Source organism: Azolla caroliniana, unplaced genomic scaffold (assembly GCF_043228905.1).
Source record: "Azolla caroliniana isolate FFs.n. ecotype wild unplaced genomic scaffold, voAzoCaro1.0.p SCAF_20, whole genome shotgun sequence".
NCBI classification, from domain to species: Eukaryota; Viridiplantae; Streptophyta; class Polypodiopsida; order Salviniales; family Salviniaceae; genus Azolla; species Azolla caroliniana.
This window is the reverse complement of record NW_028230455.1, coordinates 1,320,801-1,341,699: the sequence shown is the minus strand read 5'-3', so window position 1 is coordinate 1,341,699 and position 20,899 is coordinate 1,320,801. Positions and strand designations below refer to the sequence as shown.

General features: G+C 40.9%; 1 protein-coding gene across 1 annotated transcript; it reads left to right on the top strand.

The window, feature by feature from the left end:
• Window positions 1-11,343: 11,343 nt before the first annotated feature.
• LOC147850753 (putative serine/threonine-protein kinase At1g54610) lies at window positions 11,344-16,075 on the top strand. The gene is made up of 8 exons (XM_087335917.1): window positions 11,344-12,072; window positions 12,739-13,023; window positions 13,117-13,434; window positions 13,729-13,956; window positions 14,055-14,155; window positions 14,426-14,540; window positions 14,774-15,184; window positions 15,335-16,075. Exons 1-8 carry the CDS (start codon window positions 11,668-11,670, stop codon window positions 15,698-15,700), a joined length of 2,229 nt encoding a protein of 742 aa, XP_087192043.1. The 5' UTR covers window positions 11,344-11,667; the 3' UTR covers window positions 15,701-16,075.
• The last annotated feature ends 4,824 nt before the right edge of the window (window positions 16,076-20,899 follow it).

The window sequence follows — 20,899 nt, the reverse complement described above, 5'->3', positions numbered from 1 at the left end:
ATCCGTTGGCCGCTTCCGGCTGGCGCTCTCCTTTCCCGCCTGTTCTGCGTCCGCCGCCATCTTGCTGCTGGTCCCTCCAATGTGACACCAAATTCCGCTATCTTAGAGCGTTCCTCTTCCTCCGGGGTCAATCGCTGGGACACATGGTTTGCTTCCCATGTCTATTCAAAGGCGTGAACATGAGCTTCCGCGTCCGGATCATCTCTATACTTGGAGTACTGGAACGGCATGTCGTCGTCCGGTATCGGTGCGCGGGCTGGTGGTGTTGGTGGTCGTTCCTGGTTTTTTTCCGGCGTCGGTGGTCGTTCCTGATTTGTCTCCAGCGTCGGTGGTCTTTCCTTTTCTTTTGGTGATGGAGGCCTCTCCTCCTCGACTTCCGGTGTCGGAGGTCGCTCTTCGTCTGCTTCTGCTTCTGGAGGTTCCAGCCTTAGCAATTCCAGTTCCGGTGTTGGTAAGGTGTCCGATCCTTCGTCCTCCGGTCCGCCCGGGGTGTCGTTGCTGCTACGGTAGTTCGTGTGCACGTTATATCTGTCAGGAACTCTATTAAGGCAGAGAAGGAATTAGTACTAAAAGAAGGATTAGTACTATTGTTGGGGAATAGTACTAAGACAGAGAAGGATTAGTACTATGAGAGGTGTCGAACTTTGAGAGAAGGAATGAGTGAGTGAGAGAGAGAGAGAGAGAGAGAGAGAGAGAATGATGATGCGAAAGATATATGTATTATATGACGGAAGATATACAACAGTAGTTAGAAGGCTTAAGACTGGCGTTGAACCGATTTGGTTCGAACTAATGCCTTGCGCCTCCTTTTATAGTGTCTTCAGGAATACTCCTGAAGTTTCTAGAATGTTCCAGAGAAATCTGGAATATACATCAATTTCCTAATAAAACCTAAATGAAAATAATATCCTTCAAATTACAACTCATAACCTAATGGTAAAGTCTCGACCCGTGTAACAAAAGGTTATGGGTTCGAGTCTAGTTATGACACTATCCCCCCTTTAAAACGACGAGTTTCACGAGTCGTTTTGGATTGAGGACCCGGTTTCTCGGGATATTGTCGATGGAAGTCTTCTAGAAGAGCACGAGCATTGGTCACATTCTCGATCGGTTCCCAAGTACGCTCGCTGGGACTATATCCTAGCCAATCGACTAGATAGTAGAGCTTGTTGCGAACAATCTTGGAATCGAGGATGGCAGCGACCTCATACTCAGGTCCATCTTCGAGCTCGATAGGAGGTGGAGGTTGTATAGTACGTCCTGGGATAGTGCTCTCGTGATAGGGTTCGAGGAGAGAACTATGAAACACCGGGTGTATCCGAAGTTGCGGAGGTAGCTCGAGACGAAAAGCGACATCATTAATCTTCCCGATAATACGGAAAGGACCTAATCGTCGATAATCCAACTTCTCACATGGGCGAGTAGTCTTGATGTGTCGTCGTAGCAGCCACACCCGATCTCCAATGTTAAAACTGGATGGAAGTCGATGACGATCTGCGTAGTCCTTGTGTGATTGTTGAGCTTGCTGGAGTTGAGTAGATAAATCCGCTTGTATCTTGCGTAACCGCTCCAAACGATCCTCCGCGCAAGGATTTGTGGACACTTCTGGGGTTTCAAGGACACACCACCGGGGATGATATCCCGTATAAGCGTAGAATGGCGTGACTTTAGTCGATGCGTGGATAGCGTTATTATAGGCAAATTCGGCGAACTGAAGAATATCTGCCCAGTCATTCTGATGATAATTGAGAAAGCACCGCAGATACTGCTCCAGTGTTTGATTTGTTCGTTCGGCTTGACCGTCGGTTTGTGGGTGGTAGCCGGAGGAGAGGTTACAAGTGACCTTCAGCATTTTAAAAAGGTGCTTCCAGAATTTTGACACAAACTGGGGTCCACGATCGCTGATGATATTATCAGGGAGTCCATGATGCCGACATACTTCCCGCATGACAATTTCGGCGGTGTCTTCACTAGATATTTCTTTAGTACATGGTAAGAAATGAGCCATCTTCGTATATCGATCCACCACTGTGAGAATCGCACTGAATCCCTTAGAGACTGGAAGATCTGTAATGAAGTCAAGAGCAATGGATTGCCATGGCTTGCTTGGAATTGGTAATGGTTCTAATAAACCATATGGATGATGTCTTGGCATTTTCGCTCTGCAGCATGTATCGCAAGTCCGAACAAAATCTTCGACAAATTGTCGCATACGGGGCCACCAGAATGATCGTTGTACTAAATCTAATGTTTTAGTACTACCAAAATGTCCTGCTGTATATGTGTCATGGCAGTTTTGTACTACTCGAAGGCGGCAAGAACCATTAGGAACATACAAAAGTTCTTTAAAGAAGAGTAATCCATCACAGTATTTGAATTGCCGATAATCCGTACCTGGTGATTGTGATTGTGAACATGACGCTCGAGAGGGGTCAATTTGTGCTAGTATAGCTTGGGCGAAAGCGTCAGTCTTCAAGTCCTCACGTATAGTATTGGTAATGTCGGAATCCACGGGCATGTCAAAGATCTGTGCTGCTTGCAGTCGTGCTGGACCCAAGATTACTTGCTTCTGGTTATCGAAAGCTGGCTCACCGGGACGTGGTGTTAGATACGAACGCCGTGATAATGCATCTGCCTTCCCTTGGTGCTTCCCCGGACGATATGTAATTTTGAAGTCGAAGCGTGTGAGGAAGTGGGCCCACCGAGCTTGACGTCGATTCAGTACACGAGCATCTTGAAAGTAGGCAAGGTTCTTGTGGTCACTGAATACAGTGACCTGATGAGGAGATCCCTCCAGGAAATGCCTCCATTGCATAAAAGAATCAACTATTGCTAATAGCTCTTTATCATGAATTTCGTAGTTGATTTCGGCGGCGTCAAACTTACGGGAGTGGAAAGCCACAGGATGTAGCTTCTCGTCGTTACCCTGTTGTGACAGAATGCTCCCCAATGCGAAATCCGATGCATCAGCTTCGATAATGAATGGTTTTTCCGGATCCACATGACCTAAAATTGGAGCTGATGTAAACGCCTTCTTAAGACTCTCGAAAGCCATGTCCGTCTCTTTAGACCAAATGAATGATTGTCCCTTCCTGGTGAGCTGTGTGAGAGGCAGCACAATTTTTGAGTAATTTTGTATGAACTTCCGGTAGAAATTTGCAAAGCCTAGGAAGCATTGCACATCCCGCACCGAACGCGGAGTGTGCCATTCTATCACCGTTTTGACCTTGGCTGGGTCCATAGATATGCCTTCTGAGGAGATGACATAGCCGAGAAACTCCACTTGGTTGCACCCGAAACTACATTTCTCTAACTTTGCATACAGACCATGTTCTCGAAGTCGTTTTAGTACTAATAGTACATGAGAATCATGTTCTTCTTGGGTCTTTGAATAAACCAGTAGATCATCCAAATAGATGATCAAAAAATCATCCAAGAGATCTCGAAATATATCATTCGCCATGTGCTGGAAGACTGCCGGCGCATTAGTGAGTCCGAACGGCATGACCGTATACTCGAAGTGCCCATATCTGGTGCGAAACGCGGTCTTCCATTCATCTCCTGGTCGGATCCGTACGAGGTTATAGGCTCCTCGTAAGTCGATCTTCGTGAAGAACCTGGCACCGTTGATCCGTTCTAAAAGACTTGAGATAAGGGGAAGAGCATACCTATTTCTTACTGTGACCTTATTCAAGCCACGGTAATCTACAACGAGTCGAAGCGAGCCATCTTTTTTCTTGACGAAGAAAATGGGTGCGCCGGCTGGAGATTTCGAATGCCGAATGAAACCGTTCTCCAAATTCTCCTCTATATAGGCTCGAAGGACTTCTAGCTCGGTTGGTGACAAATTGTAGATCGGCCCCCATGGCGGCTCTTTTCCCGGTTGTAAGTCGATGGCGCAGTCGTACGGCCGATGATGAGGAAGTGTGTTGGCTTGTACTTTATCGAACACATCAGCATACTGACGATACTTCTCGGGAAGTTGAACGGTGGACTCCTCTTTGGTGGTGCTGGAGGGTTGTACTGATATTGCAAAGAGAAACATTTCCTCCTTGCGCCCTTCCTCACGCAACTGACGTAGCGAAATGGTTGCAACCTTCTGGGTAGATCCTTGGGTTTGTCGCAACCGGATTTCCCTTGTCCTCCAATCTATGTCTGGGTCATGTAACTCAAACCATGGTAATCCTAAAACTATGGGATGTTCTGGAATACTAATAATATTAAATGATACTACACATGTTAAGTTATCTAGGACAATATTAACGGGTTCCGACTCTTCTATGATATTACCAGAAGCAATGGGACGACCATCAATGACTACTACTGAGGCTGGACATGGGAGCTTTCTGAGAGATATCTGATGAGCTCGGGCAAAATTCCTATCCATGAAGCAAGAATTAGCTCCAGAATCTAGAAGGGCTAAGGTATGTACTGGAGGGGTACTTTTAGTACTAACTGCTACTTGGACTACGAACACATCACTAACTTGCTTAGAGGGAATGGAACCACTAATGGGCTGCACAGATCTAGGGCTGTCCAACCAAACGGCTCCTATTTTGGCTGGACTTAGTCGTTTAACTCTTCTTCTAATTGGCTAAGGACATCAAATTTGTTTGCGAGATTCGGACTATTAGTACTATTAGGACTATTATGACTATGAGGATTATCAGAGATTCCTACTGAAATAGACTCGGGTTTAGTATAGTCAGAACTAACAATGACTTGGTTTACCTGCCTTCTTGGTCTATGGGGACAGTTTATCGCGATATGCCCTGGTCCACCGCAATAAAGGCATAATCGGTTTGTTCGGCGTCGTTGCTTTTCCTCCTCCGATAGCGGCCCACGACGACGTGTAGTGTCAATTTCCATTGGAGTTGGAGTACTTACTGGAGGCGCATTATGTGACTCCCTTTGAAAAGGTTTCGCTACCACTGAGGCATAGGTAGGCTCGGATCTTGCCCTCGGCATCTGAAATTGTCGTTCCGAACGTCGCTCGAAGAGGCGGTTGTCACATCTGACCGCTCGACTGATTGCTTCTGTTAATGATTTTGGCTCTTCAGGGAAAGTCAAGAGTAAATCCTTGACATCGTTGCGTAGACCATAGCGGAACTGCTCCATCAATGCTTGATCATCCCAGGGGATATCGGCGGCGAGTAGGCGGAAATCTGCAGCATATGCGGAGGCTGGACGGTCACCTTGGCGTAATCGCCGGATTTTGTTGATTGCAGTCCTTATGCTGTCAGTATCTCCAAAACATGCTTTAAACTCACTTATGAATTCTTCAAAATTATTTAGTACTGGAGATTCCTTTTCTAGTAGCGGAGCGAACCATGCTAATGCTGAGCCATTTAACAACGTGCCTACTAAACCCACTCGTGATGCATCGGTGGGATATCGGGACGGATGCATTTGAATAACTAACCGTACCTGGTTAAGAAACCCTCTAAACTGCGATCGCGTTCCATCGAACTTCGTGGGAAGGCCAATCTTGGGTTCTTTATGAATCCCTTGTGCTCCGTGCCCTTGTTGTTGCATTGCTACGATGGTTGCTTCGAGTTGTTGCACGCGTAACGCAAGTTCCCCATGCTGTTGTTGCGTTTGCTGCTTTTCTAAGGAAATTTGCTGAAGATCCCCCAACAAGCGTTGATTTTCTTGTTCCAAAGCATGAAACTTCTCTTTCAAGCATTGAAATTCCGAGAAAACGGATTGATACTCTTCAGCGCTAACGGTGGCCATGGGATGAAGGAAAAGGGAAATAAGAGACTAGTAGGAAAGGAGAGAGGCAGAAGGAAGAGGGAGACTAGTAGGCAAAATCGGTTCAAACTGTCAGGAACTCTATTAAGGCAGAGAAGGAATTAGTACTAAAAGAAGGATTAGTACTATTGTTGGGGAATAGTACTAAGACAGAGAAGGATTAGTACTATGAGAGGTGTCGAACTTTGAGAGAAGGAATGAGTGAGTGAGAGAGAGAGAGAGAGAGAGAGAGAGAGAATGATGATGCGAAAGATATATGTATTATATGACGGAAGATATACAACAGTAGTTAGAAGGCTTAAGACTGGCGTTGAACCGATTTGGTTCGAACTAATGCCTTGCGCCTCCTTTTATAGTGTCTTCAGGAATACTCCTGAAGTTTCTAGAATGTTCCAGAGAAATCTGGAATATACATCAATTTCCTAATAAAACCTAAATGAAAATAATATCCTTCAAATTACAACTCATAACCTAATGGTAAAGTCTCGACCCGTGTAACAAAAGGTTATGGGTTCGAGTCTAGTTATGACAATATCCCCCTTCGGAATCTGATTCATACGCTTAAAAGGCTTCTGCTTCGCCTTCTCCGCTTGCCAACGCCTGGAGAAGGGATTCGGTTTCCCGGAGGCTGCTTAGGCTGCTGTCGTCGTCCGGGTGCGATGTTTGCTGTAACCGGAGGGACTCCTCCGCTACTCTCCGGATTACGTTGGAAAACGAGCAATCCGCTCTAATTTCCCACGCCGCTTGCTGAAAAGCCTCACGTCTCCTTTGCCTTTCATCAAGGCGTCGAGTTCGATCTGTAACCAGGTCGTGCATTGATCTAGTCATCCATTCATGCCGTCGTTCACTACAAAAACAGGAATCGTGGTCGCCAAAAACTGTGTTAACTCTTAGGGCTGGACAATGGCCTAACACAGGGTGTCTATGGAAGACACTTCACCAAAGGGGTGTTACGACAAGAGGATTAGGCTCAACGATTAATCCGACTTAATTAGGTTACTTAGCAAGATCATCCTTAATATTCACACACGTAAGATATAACAATGAATGCAGAACGACAATTAACACAGAGAGATAAAACACTAAGCTTCATTAATTATCCGCTCCTCATTACATTGTATCCGGGCCTTTAAATAGGTTTCCGGTTTGTAGTACAAAACGGTGCCATCCGCACCTGTTCGGGATCGGTCCGGATCCGGAACGGCATACCGATTTCGGTCCGTCCGTCCACACTAATAGCTTACTTACAACCATTCCTTAATAATTAAATAACTCCTTTGTTTCACACTCTGGACTCCTTTGCCGACCGGTAACAGCAAAATGTAAAACTTGGGTATAGGGACTAGAGAAAGATTAGGCTTAAGACTAAGATATAGGGATTAGGCTTAGATGATTAGAGAGAGAGGAGATAGTAGTAGCTCTAGAAAAAGTAGTTCAAAGAAGAAGGATAAAAAAAATGTCAAACGTGACTTTTTGTATTCTCTTTGTTTTTGGGCTTTTCACACATAAGAGTCTTCTCTCTTTGATTTCCTTCTCCCACTAGTTACATTTTTTCCACTTGTTCCTTGTCCCCTTGGTTACCAACATCCTCGCACACATCATTTCAGGAGTGTCTTGTACAACAAATGTGTAACATGAGTTACAACTCCTGTGCTCCTAAATCAGCAAATACACATACGAATGAGTAGATGAAAGTGAAGTATACTCTTAGAATACACTTGAAGGTTTCCCTTTATAAAATAGGTTGTTAGTTTGAACACGCTAACCCAACTATAAGTTTTATGCGACTCCATTATGATCTTTTACACGTATAGTCGTTTTAAGTTTATCTAGAGTTACTATTATTAACTATGTAATCGAATCCTAACTTTTTGTTAAGTAATCGAATGACAACATCAAGTAAAAATCAAAGAGCTTCAATACATTACCTTTTATGTATATTATTGCTTGTGTAAACGGTAAGGTGATCATAGACCTATGTAATCCTATTCATACATCTTTATAATAAAGGTGGTTTCACATTTAAGTCGACTACATTTTTCTCGAAAAGCGATTACCCCTCCCCCCCTTTTTATTATCTAAGGTTTCACGCAACGATAGCCAAATATACATGAAAGGGACCTATAAATAGTAGAGTATCTATAGATACATAGTGTGTACATAGCTTGATCTCTATATACGATTCACCTAACTAATGGGAAACAAATTTTTCTAGGAAAAAATACTATATTTTTCACAAGTTATATTACTCTAGCATAATTACCTAGAATTTAATGTATTGGTACTTCTTACAAAAACTAAATGACAATCAAAATTGCATAATTCATTGCCCATTGACAAACAAAATTAACATGCTTGTATAGATACTAAATGGTTAAATGTTAATTTCATTTTGAAGTTATCCTTTGAAGGAGGTACATAATGAGTATTAAGTTACACTAATTAAAATAGTAATTAGTCTTGGCAACAAGTAATGATGCTTTAATTTTGCTTTATTGTGTTGATTTGATATTTATATTAGTGACATGGAAAACATGCACAATGATTTGGTAAATTTCAAATTATGGATGGTAAGTTCCTAAAAATATAGTGGTATACGGGTAAATTTTGCCAAAACCGAACTATTGATCTATAGTGCATTTCTTTCATCAGATATGATCATTGCTAGACTATTAGCTTATCATAGAGGAGAGGGGTTGAGTTGTCCTACATCAAGACTTTTATGATTTGTGCCCTCTACAAGATCAATGTTTTTACGAGCATTGAGAAGATCTTTGGACTTTCCATTCTTGTTTGCACCTCTTCTTCCTAGACTGGGATTGGTATATTCTAGCTTCCGAGGTGTGACGTCTTTGCCTTGATCATGACAACTTTATGGTGGAGTGACAAAAATAGTTGTATTGAAATCTAGACAACTTGGGTGGTCCAATCGCCTAAAAATTCTGTTGGTAGAGGTCTCATGTATTTACGAAGCATGGTATACTACAAAGAGCGCCATGGTACACAAATTAAGCATGTACTCAAGGTTGAACATATAACCTCCCTACCCTAGTCCACAAAGCACAAGTTTTATCACCATGTGGATATGCAAAATTTAGAATTTCAATAAAGTAGCCTCATGAAATTGTAAGCAATAGTTTGTAAAAACGACTTTTTAGCACACAAGTGTCTGTTAGGTGAGTATGTATGTACTGTGCAATTTATCTTTATAAAATTGGAAATGCACGCAACGATCAGAATCAATTATACATGAAAATGTAGGTAACAATCTCCAATAATAAAATTGGGCTTTCTCGACTTTGTTGTAAACATATCTATTATTACAAACACATACATCCACCTGACCCAAAATATGCTTTAATGATAGCTTTTGTGCATATACATCTAGTAGTGTTGGGAACTTCTACAATGTATCTCATACTAAGAGAATTCAAAAATCTCCCATTAAAAAGCAAGGTCAGACAATTTAACATGAAAACGTTGTTACTTACAATTTATAAACGTATGTCAAATTGGGCTACATGTGAATGTATTGGGTTTGTCTCATTCCAGTGATGTACTTCCTTTGCATATGACTAACCAAAGTTTACCAAGTGTAAAAAATTAAATTCAACGAATCGAGCAGTAATTCAAGAAGTAAAAGGGAGAGTATTTTTTATGGAAGTTTCATGTCAAATGCTAACAATGGAGGATCATATGCCATGAAAACGTGCGCACTAAGACGGAGTCTCACAAATAGAAGTTAAGACATAATTCAACACAATTGGAGTCTGGAGACATAACCATTTGGAAGTGACGAAAGAAGAAATCAAACACACATGGCATATTAAACCTGAGAAAATTGGCCATCGAGCTCATTGCTCATGGTACAATATAGCCATATTCCAAGAAGAGGGAGTGCATCATTTCAACCTCATAGTTGTGGAGACAGGAAATATCTTCAATTTCAACATCCTATTTTTAATTGTCAAAAAAACGTCTTGAATAAGAATTTGTTGACGCACTAAACCCATGGAAGGGACATACATCAACCCTCACACTTCGAGTCCAAATGATCAATCTCCCAAGCATCCAATTCTTAGCATTTCACCCATTATCCCCCATACTCCCAAGTAGTTGTTCTTGGTCTCCAAGAAACCTAAATTGTTGGCCCATGCATGGGGAGACACTAAACTCATGTAAGGGACATACAATCACCCCTATACTCCTGTAAAAACACATGCCCAAGAGCTACAAAGCCAGGGCACATTCGACGCACATCCCATACATCTTAGACTAACATGGTATTGCCAAAACCTAACAGCCAACAACCCTCGTTGAAGTTCTTAGAATACTTCTGTTCGAGTGAGTGCACATCCCATACGTCTCAGGCTAAGGTGCTGGTACCAGAACGTAGTGCCCACAACCGTCCATGAAGTTCCTAGAAAATACTTCTGGTTCGAGTGAGCACACAATCATAAACACACGCACACATTGTCCATGGCCTACCTAAGTAAGGGAGGAAGGATTTCCAAGAGTAAGGTTGGATAAACACACACACACATATACATATACATATACATATACATATACACATACACATACACATACATATACATACACACTTACATACACATACACATACACATACACATACACATATACATATACATATACATATACATATACATATACATATACATATACATATACATATACATATACACATACACATACACATACACATACACATACACATACACATACACATACACATACACATACACATACACATACACATACACATACACATACACATACACATACACATACACATACATATACATACACATACACATACACATACACATACACATACATATACATACACATATACATATACATATACATATACATATACATATACATATACATATACACATAGACATAGACATAGACATAGACATACACCATACACATACACATACACATACACATGTGTGTTGGTGATGGTGATGGTGGTGTGCCTATACATGTATGTATGCTCCCATGTGTGTGGACACCCACACCCCCACCTCTCTCTCTCTCTCTCTCTCTGTCTCTGCAGTTGTTCTAGTAACAGCTGGCTATGGTGAAGAATAAGTGGTCTTATGAAAGAAAGCCCTTAGCTTGAATCCCCCCCCCCCCCCCCCCCTTTTCCCACCCTTCAATGCTCCCCTTTGTGTCTGTCTCTCTCTCCCTCTGGTGGGTCAGCTATGTACATTATGTGAATTTATGAGCCACCCTGCTTTCTTGCAGAATCTGGTTGGCCTTCTCAGTTGAGAGAGGAGAGAGAAGAGAGAGAGAGTGAGAAGAGAGAGGTAGAGAGAGAAGAAAGAACAGGGCATTTACAAAGCTAACCATCTATCTTGAATAAGCTTCAATGAGTAGCAATGAGTTCCTCAGAGCTGTAAAATTGGTTCTAACTTTCAAGAAAAGGAGAAAAAGAATGAGCTCCTCCCCTATATGCCCACCATTCTCTCCTGTTTTTCTTCTTGTGAACGTATCAAGGGTCCAAGTTTAAGGGAATATAGTAATAGGTGTATTTTTCTGGGTAAATTTTGGAGATAAGAAAAAACTTCGCTGTATTCCCTTTCCGTAATCAGGATTTTTTCGGAGGATATGGGTAATTAGTGCATTTTTAGAGAGAAAGATAATTTCTGGGGTAATTAGGGTATCTTTGGTGTATTTTTTGGTATTTATGTTGGGTACACTTCGAAGATCAGAGACATTTTTATTAATTTATTTGTTTATTGGGTAATTAGGGTTTTTTTTTGGGGGGGGTTGTAATTAGGGTTTTCTTTTGTGTATTTTTGGGGAATTAGGGTATTTGTTTGTGTAATTCTTCTGTATCCTTTCTCTGTTCTTGTTCTTGGTGCTGTTGATTTGTTAGTGATGGGATGTGGGTGTTCAAAGAGGCCTGGGGGGGTACTACAGGAAGATATAGGTGAAGACCAGAAAATTAAAGTGCTTTACACATCAAAGAGGAGCTCATTTGCATCAGGAAGATTGAATTATGTGGAAGTAATAGGAGATGGTGTGGGTGTGAAAGACAGAGATACAAAGATCAAGAGCAATGGAGTGAATCCGAAGCAGCAACGAGAGGATAGCAGAGAGACAAAGCAATGGAAAGCAGGGCAGCTGGTTCACAATCCGAATCCAAGGTTAAGCAATCCTCCAAAGCATCTAGAAGGTGAATGTGTGGCTGCTGGATGGCCTAGCTGGCTCTCTTCGGTTGCCGGAGAAGCTGTGAAAGGATGGATCCCGAGAAGAGCCGACTCATTCGAGAAATTGGACAAGGTAAAGTGCTCTTGCTTCCACCCAATCTTTCTTTTAACATGTAAAAAGATTGCTTGTAAACTTAATCTTTCAAATGGGATGTTATATCATTGCAAATACTAGCTTTATCAATCATCAATCTATGTATGATAGGTAACATTGGTCAAGAAGTGGAGCTAGTATCATTAAGTTTCCGATACTTACTTCCATCCCATGTAGGAAAGTGCCTACATTGCTCCATTATTACACCATACGAAGGTTTTTGGAAGACAAAAACCCATCTTCTTGCCCTGAGTTGATTTAAACAACATTATGAGGTTGACCATGCCAGGTTAATCACACATTAGGTTGTGGGGAAATACCCCACTTTTCCTCGTGTTTTCGTACGTTGATTCAGATGGCAAGATCAAGGATGTTGATGAACATTTTTAGATTTGGTCCACTTTCCCGCATCTTTCTTTGAATTGTTCAACATTATAAGCTTCAGGGACTTGCACCGGGATCATTTCCCCAGTCAGGAAATTGTCCACTACCTGTCTTTGAAAACCTACTGTATAAATTGTAACCAAATGTATGAGAAATGGTAATATGTTTTTAGTGTGGGGAAATTGGAAAGTTTTCTAATGACAATTTATTACCACAATTGCATACAAATGGCAATGCATCAATTTGTGCTTTGTTTTGCAGATTGGCCAAGGTACCTACAGCAATGTATATAAAGCACGAGATTTGGAGACGGGGAAAGTTGTAGCACTCAAGAAAGTGCGGTTTGATAATCTTGAACCTGAGAGTGTTCGATTCATGGCCCGCGAAATCCAAGTCCTCCGGCGTCTTGATCATCCCAACATTGTAAAGCTAGAAGGATTAGTTACATCAAGGATGTCTTGCAGCCTTTATCTTGTCTTTGAATACATGGAGCACGATTTAGCTGGTCTTGCTGCATCACCTGGAACTAAATTCTCAGAGCCTCAAGTATGTAAAATGTTTCGGATAGTGAATAGTCTTAGCTTAAATGAAAGGAGCCAATTAGCGTAACCCTAAACTTTTTTTGCTTTTCTTTGGAAGGTGAAATACTACTTACAACAGCTATTGAAGGGGCTTGACCACTGCCATCGTCGTGGAGTTCTCCACCGCGACATTAAGGGATCAAATCTTCTGCTCGACAATTCAGGAGTTTTGAAGATTGCTGATTTTGGGCTAGCCACATTCTTTTCTCAAGATCAAAGACAACCTTTAACAAGTCGAGTTGTGACTTTATGGTATCGTCCTCCTGAGCTTCTATTGGGGGCAACGGAGTATGGGGTTGGGGTAGACTTGTGGAGCACAGGATGCATCCTTGCAGAACTATTGGCTGGAAAGCCGATAATGCCCGGGAGAACCGAAGTAAGTGCTTATTAAAAGAAACCAAAATGATGAGGAAATGTGGTTTGATATGGTAGAGGATGACTAGGGAGTGGTTTACCACTCTAGGGTTTGGGATTTGAGCTTTCTGGTGTAACATCATTCTCACTACTATAGCTAATAGCCTAGACATTGCCAATGGGACTAGGAAAGGTAAGGACTAACATATTTCTGGCACAGGGCAATGTTCTATAAAAGCAACTATACTTGAGTAGTGAAATCTTGTCTACTTCTAGCAGTGATCTTACATGGAAACTCTGGATCTCTTGCACGCAGGTTGAGCAATTGCACAAGATATTTAAACTCTGTGGCTCGCCATCAGAAGAATACTGGAGGAAGTCTAAGCTTCCACATGCCACTATCTTCAAACCAAAGCAACCTTACAAGAGGTGCATCGCTGAGACATTCCGGGACTTTCCGCCCTCATCTCTGTCTTCTCTAGAGACTTTGCTGGCTATAGAACCAGCAGATAGGGGAACTGCTGCCGGAGCTCTGGAGAGCGAGGTTCTTATTCCCTTTGTTGGCAACAACTTAAATTATCTTTTTTTCTGGTCTCATGGATTTTAATCTAAGTTTATTTTTATTTTTTGTTATAATTCCAGTTTTTCACCACAAAGCCATTTGCATGTGATCCTTCTAGCCTTCCAAAATATCCCCCCAGTAAAGAATTTGATGCGAAATTAAGAGATGAAGAAGCCCGAAGGTATGTGATTTTTTCTTGTACTTTCTAAGTTGTCAAATGCACACACACAGATATATGCAATATGTCTTTTCTCTTAATGCATGGGAAAATAGGAAATCATGAAAAACTACCACACTTTTATAGGATTTGAGCAGAACATGTATATGTGTTTGCTCGGATTTTGCCCTAAATCCCAAAATTTCAACCCGCGCTCTACTGAATTGAGAGCGAAATTCCGCTAAACTCTGATAAGAGATGTAATGTATGTGCAAAATCTTATTCGGCATTCAGACAAAGAGCTGCTGGAGTAAGGGTGCAAGTGCAACAAGGTGGTGATGATAGATTAAGGCCAAACAAAGCTATCCCTGCACCCGATGCAAATGCAGAGTTGCCGGCATCCATTCAGGTACCATTTTCATCATCATTTCACATAATGTATACCTTTTTTCCATGCTCACTTCGCATGGCATATATAATATTTTATTTTTCACTTCACATGGTATATACCATTATTTCATGCTGATTTCACATGCTATATACCATTTTCATTTCACTTCAGATGGTATATACCAGTTTCATATACTCACTTCAGTAGTATATACCAATTTTGTACTAACCTCACTTTGTTCTTTCTCATAGAAACGTCGTCTGGCTTCACACTCGGTAAAAAGCCAAAGCGAGAAGTTTAATCCAAGGCATGAAGATTCAGCTGTTGGCTTTCCGATTGACCCACCTCGGCCCCTGGCCGATGGGCCTGCTGTTGTTGTGACTCGAGGTGGTTTTGGTCCAGTGGCCAATTCGACTGCCAATGTGAAAGGGCTGCGAAAACACAGTGAAGCTCAAACTCAATCGATGGATTTCTCTCGCCCCCTGCAGCCGCCAACATATCGATCTAATTCCAGCAAGTCATTGGCTGCTGCACATCCGAGACCAAGCGATGGGTTTAGTGGTTTACATAGCCACAAGTACAAGCATCCCGAGTTACCAACAAAGCCAGCAGCCGAGCAACGGAACCTAAATGGAGCCAATCGAGTTCAACATGAGAGGCTGGTAAAGTTGTCATGTCACTGTAACTTCAATAATGGAACCTGCAAAAGTTAGGGTTACTCTGTTTCTGTCATAGGTCATGGTGTGAAGGTCTATGAATTTAAGCTTGGTATAAAGATTCTAGTGGACTAAAATATGCTGAGTTTGTTATAGGGCTCTCGAGGAGGCAATGCTGGGGGCCGGCAAGCTGATCGTATACATTTCTCGGGCCCATTGCTACATCCATCGGCCAATCTTGAAGACATTCTTGGGCAGCATGAAAGGCGAATACAACAAGCTGTGCGGCGCTCTCGTCAAGATAAAGAAAAAGACAAAGACAGAGACAAGAACCACCATTCACATAGTCGATCCTCGGCTCACAATGCATGGCCTACTCTGGCTCATCAAAACCATGGACCCCCGTTAAGTCGAAGCGGGCGGTGGAGACAAACTCGGCCAATGTCAGGAAGAGAGAATGCAGCGGAGGTAGTGCGAGGGCTATCAGCTCTCATCGAGAACCCCGAGAGAGAACACGAGTGATGGAACATGATGTGCTATGCCATAGATTTTCGATTTTATCAAGAGGGAAATTCACACGGATGGAATTCATGTATTTCAATACCAACGAGGAGAGAACATATGTGCTTCTTCCTTTCAAGGGTTCTTGGATAGTCAAAATGAAGATCTATGGCTGGAATTGAGTGTAATCAATTTCTCATAATGTGGGTTTACCAGGAGTTGATACAAAATGCATCACTCTTACCTCGTGTTCTAGTTATGGTGTTTTTACCTATATATAGTGTTCTATAGTTGATGTGTAACAATCAATGTTCTCAACGACCTTTGTGTATCATGTGGTACCATGGCTGTATGTTTTCTTTAACAAGCCTAATATATTGTCTCATTTGACAAAAATGGAATTACTTCAATTTGTATACGCATCTGGCCTTCTTGCTTGAGTATTCTGTGATTAATTTAAGGAGCACTTGGACGAATACAAGAAAACTCTCAGGTCCCTAGCAAGAGCAATCATATGTACTAGCTTCCATAGTTCCATTGAGAAAATGCTTGTAATCTACATGCCAATTCACATCAGGCCCAACTATATTGTTAGTTTTGATGCATAAGATACATAATACAAATATGACAAATGGCTTTATGTTTTAATACATAAATGATAAGATACCTATACTTACTAGTGGGAAACCTCAAAGTAAGGTGAAAGTCCACAAACATCTACAAACTTTCAGTACTTCCAAGTAAAGGTAAAATGTTTGTACGAAGATTCAAATGAATTTAAAACAATAATAAAGAGATTGTTCGAAGGAGAACTTAAGAGTAATAAAAGTAAGGAATAGGTGATTGCCTTCCGGTTTACCCAAATGGTCTAAGTGACCAAAATTTGAGCCTAAGGGAAAATTTGGCATCCATTTGCATGCAATTGATGATGGAGGCCAAACAACCAAACCAAAATCTCCAATTGAGTGTTTGAAAACCAAAGGTTGACTTTAAGTTTACAAATTAAAGTGAAAAATCAACCATGGTAGAAATGGGGTTGAAATATTCGTGATGTTTAAGCTCAAAGAATCTCTCAAGGTCTTATAGGAAGAGAAACTCCATGTCATTAACTAATATTGTTTGTAGCTTTTCTAATTCAAGCTTTGGTAATTCTCCTATGGAATTGTCCCAGAACAATGCTTCTATTGATGAGGCCAAAAAAACAATGTTCATGAACATATTAAGATCCTCAAGGCTTTGTGACGTGGAGCCAATTTTGATCATCTTCTGGAAGGCCAAAGCTACCTCATCCAAGGGTTTCAAGATAGATTATTTCTCCAACCCAACTCTCCTCCAATTATGAGTGGCTTTGAAGTATAGGATTCATGATATGGTAGGTTATGAATGAAGTGAATAACCAAATTATAAAATCCTAGATAATGTTCCTATTGTTGTATTCAATGGCACATGTTGTAAAATCACCTCAAAGTCAGGAAATTATTTATTGTAAAATAACATGATGCACAAGTTTCAAACCTGACTCCTTTTCTCTTTGAGGGAATATAAATAATACCATTAGAGTTGGGGGAGAATATAAGAGGAATTTGAATTGCTATTTCTTGAGAGGAAGGTACATATCCTGGGTGTAAGTCAATGCTTCAATAAGTAAAGTCAAATTATTTAAATTCATGTATGTGTTGTGCGGTGTATTGAGTAAAAGTTATCTAACAAATAGCATATAGGTTGCAGGTTAATAATTTAAAAAGAATATAGAATCATGTTTGTTCAATCATTTTTCATGATCTATTGGTCACTACTGTAGAATAGGGTATTAGCAAAGCCAAAACATGTTAACTGCGTCGCTTCCGTATTGCTGTTGTGCGACATAGTTAACAATGCGATTGGAGAGCCACATAATGATGCTATTTGCATGTTGCACAATGATGTGACCAAACTTTATTTTTTAAAATTTTTGTTTAGAATAAAATTTAATGTGTTTGTATGGATCTAGTTATGTTTGTATTTTCTTGTACTGTCTGTTGTTTGTTATTGTATTTGTTTGATATGTGATGAGCCATTGGTTATGGGTCTATCTCGAATAGTTGGTGAGCATATTTACCCCAAAATGTGTATTCGTGGAATTTTTTTTATGTCTCTATGGATGATGGGAGGTATCACAAGCTCATGAAGATATACAAGACCTCTAGTTGAACCCAACATAATCATAATCGATGTATGTTTGTATGTATGTGTATTCGGGTTCAAATCTCACTAATTGCACCATTGAAATATATGTCATTATCATATGTAGGGGTTTCCCTAAGTATTCTAGTAAATTCAACTAAATGGATGAAGATAAACTCAAATATGCCATGAATAGGGATGCAAATAACCTTAGTTTCTTCACAATCTCCTCCATGGTCTCGAGCACAAGTCTGGAAGTGTGTGGAGAGAATATTCCCATGGTGGAAACACCATTTTAAGGGTCAATGGACAAGGGAAAACTGCGAGCAGAAGGATATTGTAAGGTTCCAGCAACTTTCTGATTTTTGGACATTGTGGCTAGAATATAATGCCGACAATACCTTAATTGTGGATACAAAACATTATCGACATTACCTCAACCTTCGCAGATGTTGTCTCATTGTGCCCGATGAGATGCCAGACAACTACTTGGTGGAAACTCTTAGCTGCCAACTTCACGCATGGTTGTGGACTCCATATTGAGCTCGGTATGCAGAGCACATATGTAGAGAAGTTCCACTGACAACCAAGAGCTTAATAGTTTTAATCGGAAATTCGTAGACCTTGCCAATGGTGTATTATGACAATGTAATTTAGTGACATTCACATCAATGATAAAATCAATCCCTTATTTTGAGGTTGTTTTCACATGTTCAAATTTGTAGACCGTATTGTGTGTTCTTTAAATTTATACAGGATTTACTTGAGAGTAATAAAACTGAAAGCTGTTTACTATAGACAATAAAACTAAATTCTGTTTACATGAGTGCATTGGAATATTGCAAATTGAATAGTAAGAATACTGCATAAATAGACACAATTCCAACGATAATATTATTAAAGATGGATTTTGCAATAGCGTTGGTTTGTCCATTTTGTAAGATTCATAGTATGATCTGACGCGAGCTACAAATTCCATGGCATAGTGTTGTAAATACATTCATACACATCAACACTAACTGTGTATAAATGTGTGCAACTCTTGTATTGCGACATCGGTACTTTGATGCACCTGACCAAATGGGAGTACATATAGGCTATTGGTTTGTCTTTGAAAAGTATGTACACATAATTGTATGCATCTAGTTGGGCATAAAAAATACCTTCAATGTAGAATGTCCCAATAGATACAAAGTTTCCCCAATCATCTACAATATTCTGTGTTGCACATTGTTTACAAACCGTGTGCTTCAATAAGTAGAAATTTGCACACATCCCTGATATGTGAACTCCTGCTTTGTTTTTTATCTCTCCTTTAGTTGCTTTCTTTTCGATCAACGTATGGTACTCCCAATTCTGAATATAAGCTTTGTTTAAACATTGCCTCCAATTTGCCTGCACACAATGGTAGCAAAAACATGTTAACTCTCTAACTCCAATACAATGACCATCTGTCATAGAATAACCCCGAATAGAGTGGAGAGAACGCAATTCGGGAATTCCTTGGCACTCCCATGTCTTCTCCCAATTTACTTCATCTATCCTCACTTCCCAGAGAACGCATTTGATATCTCAAACCTATGAGGAGTAAACACCAATTGCACTCGTTGACATATTAGTTCTTAAAAAATCGACTACATAAGGCACACAATTCATATGCACATCAACGGCCTTTAGTTGTTCATGGATACGTGCCCGCTTTATAACTGCACCTGCTCCATCATGTTCACCTTTTCCATTGCCGGACCCGAAAAAATTCCATCTCATCTCCATCATGTTCACCTTTTCCATGACTTGAATGCACAATGAGGACGCATTGTGATGTATGCCATTCAAAGACACACACGATAGATTGGTGCGAATATAACCTGTTGAATAGACCATCATCACCAGTACGACAAATTGAGCCCTGCGATGAACGATGGCCGGAAGAAGATTGATTCCGTCCGGACACCCGTTTCTGGCAAGAAGATTGGTATGGATTGGATGGAAGATTCTGATACGAGGACAAATGAAGGGTAGAAGAAAACCCACGAGATAGATACGATCAGGATTACTCTCTAGACTACGATCAAAGTAGAAGAATGGAAGGAAGATATTTTGACTAGCATGGTTACAACAATCAACGTTGGAATTATGACCCTCGACGTGGCAACCACAATCGGTGGAACGACCGTTGCGACCCACAACAGTATTACCGATGAGACCTGAATGCTAGAAAAGCATTGTCATATGGTAGAGTATTCCAACCGGAACCAAGGAGAACGGAGGAAATAGCGCGATGGTTCCCTGAATGCAACCAACAGTACTAGAGAAAGGACAACTATATAGATTACGGGCGGAAGCTAAAAAATAGAACACAATCGGCTCAACTAGACAGCAACAGAGAAAACAGAGAGAGTATCAAGTTACACAGTATGAGAAAGAGAAAGAGAGAGTAGAAGACTAAAAACTCAATTCAAAAAATAATATGCTCTGTGTACATACATTGTGCTCATTGAGCACTTTTATACAAACCCTGACACAAGTACTGTCAGTACTTTAATGCTCACATAAAAACATCTAACACTAACTCCTAAAGCTATTCCTACTTACTAAAATAGGAGTGTAGATCTCTAATGGCTTGCCGGCTCCCAACTTCTTCAACTAATTTGGACCTAGCTGATCGGTCCTCATCCAATCCAGCTCTCGGCTTATTTAGCCGATCCAACCTATGTTGAGCTTGCTTCTCAACTCCCCTCCCCCTCAAGCTTAACTTGAGGCTCCTCCTGCTCTGTCGGTTATTCACCTTGGCTCCTCCTGCCAACTTGTCTCTTGGCCCACGCTCCTCGACCCCCTCAGTCGACTTATCTGCTCCTTAGGCTGCATGAAAGAGAGTGAGCGAGAAGAGAACAAGAAAAAAGGAAGAAAGACGTGGTTAGTTCTCTATTTCAGAATTCTTCTCTGTTTGATGATTTTCAATTGATAGAAAAAGCTTCATCTCAACATTCCTACTCCAAGAAAGGGAGGTTGCATTTTGCATGCTCAGGTGATCCCGTGCAAAGCTCGTTAGAGGAG

Coding starts and splice junctions, on each gene's coding strand:
- LOC147850753 (XM_087335917.1), top strand. CDS start 11,668: ATGGGATGTGGGTGTTCAAAGAGGCCTGGGGGGGTACTACAGGAAGAT. Junction 14,541..14,773: donor AGTTGCCGGCATCCATTCAG/GTACCATTTTCA, acceptor TCTTTCTCATAG/AAACGTCGTCTGGCTTCACA. Junction 15,185..15,334: donor GAGTTCAACATGAGAGGCTG/GTAAAGTTGTCA, acceptor AGTTTGTTATAG/GGCTCTCGAGGAGGCAATGC.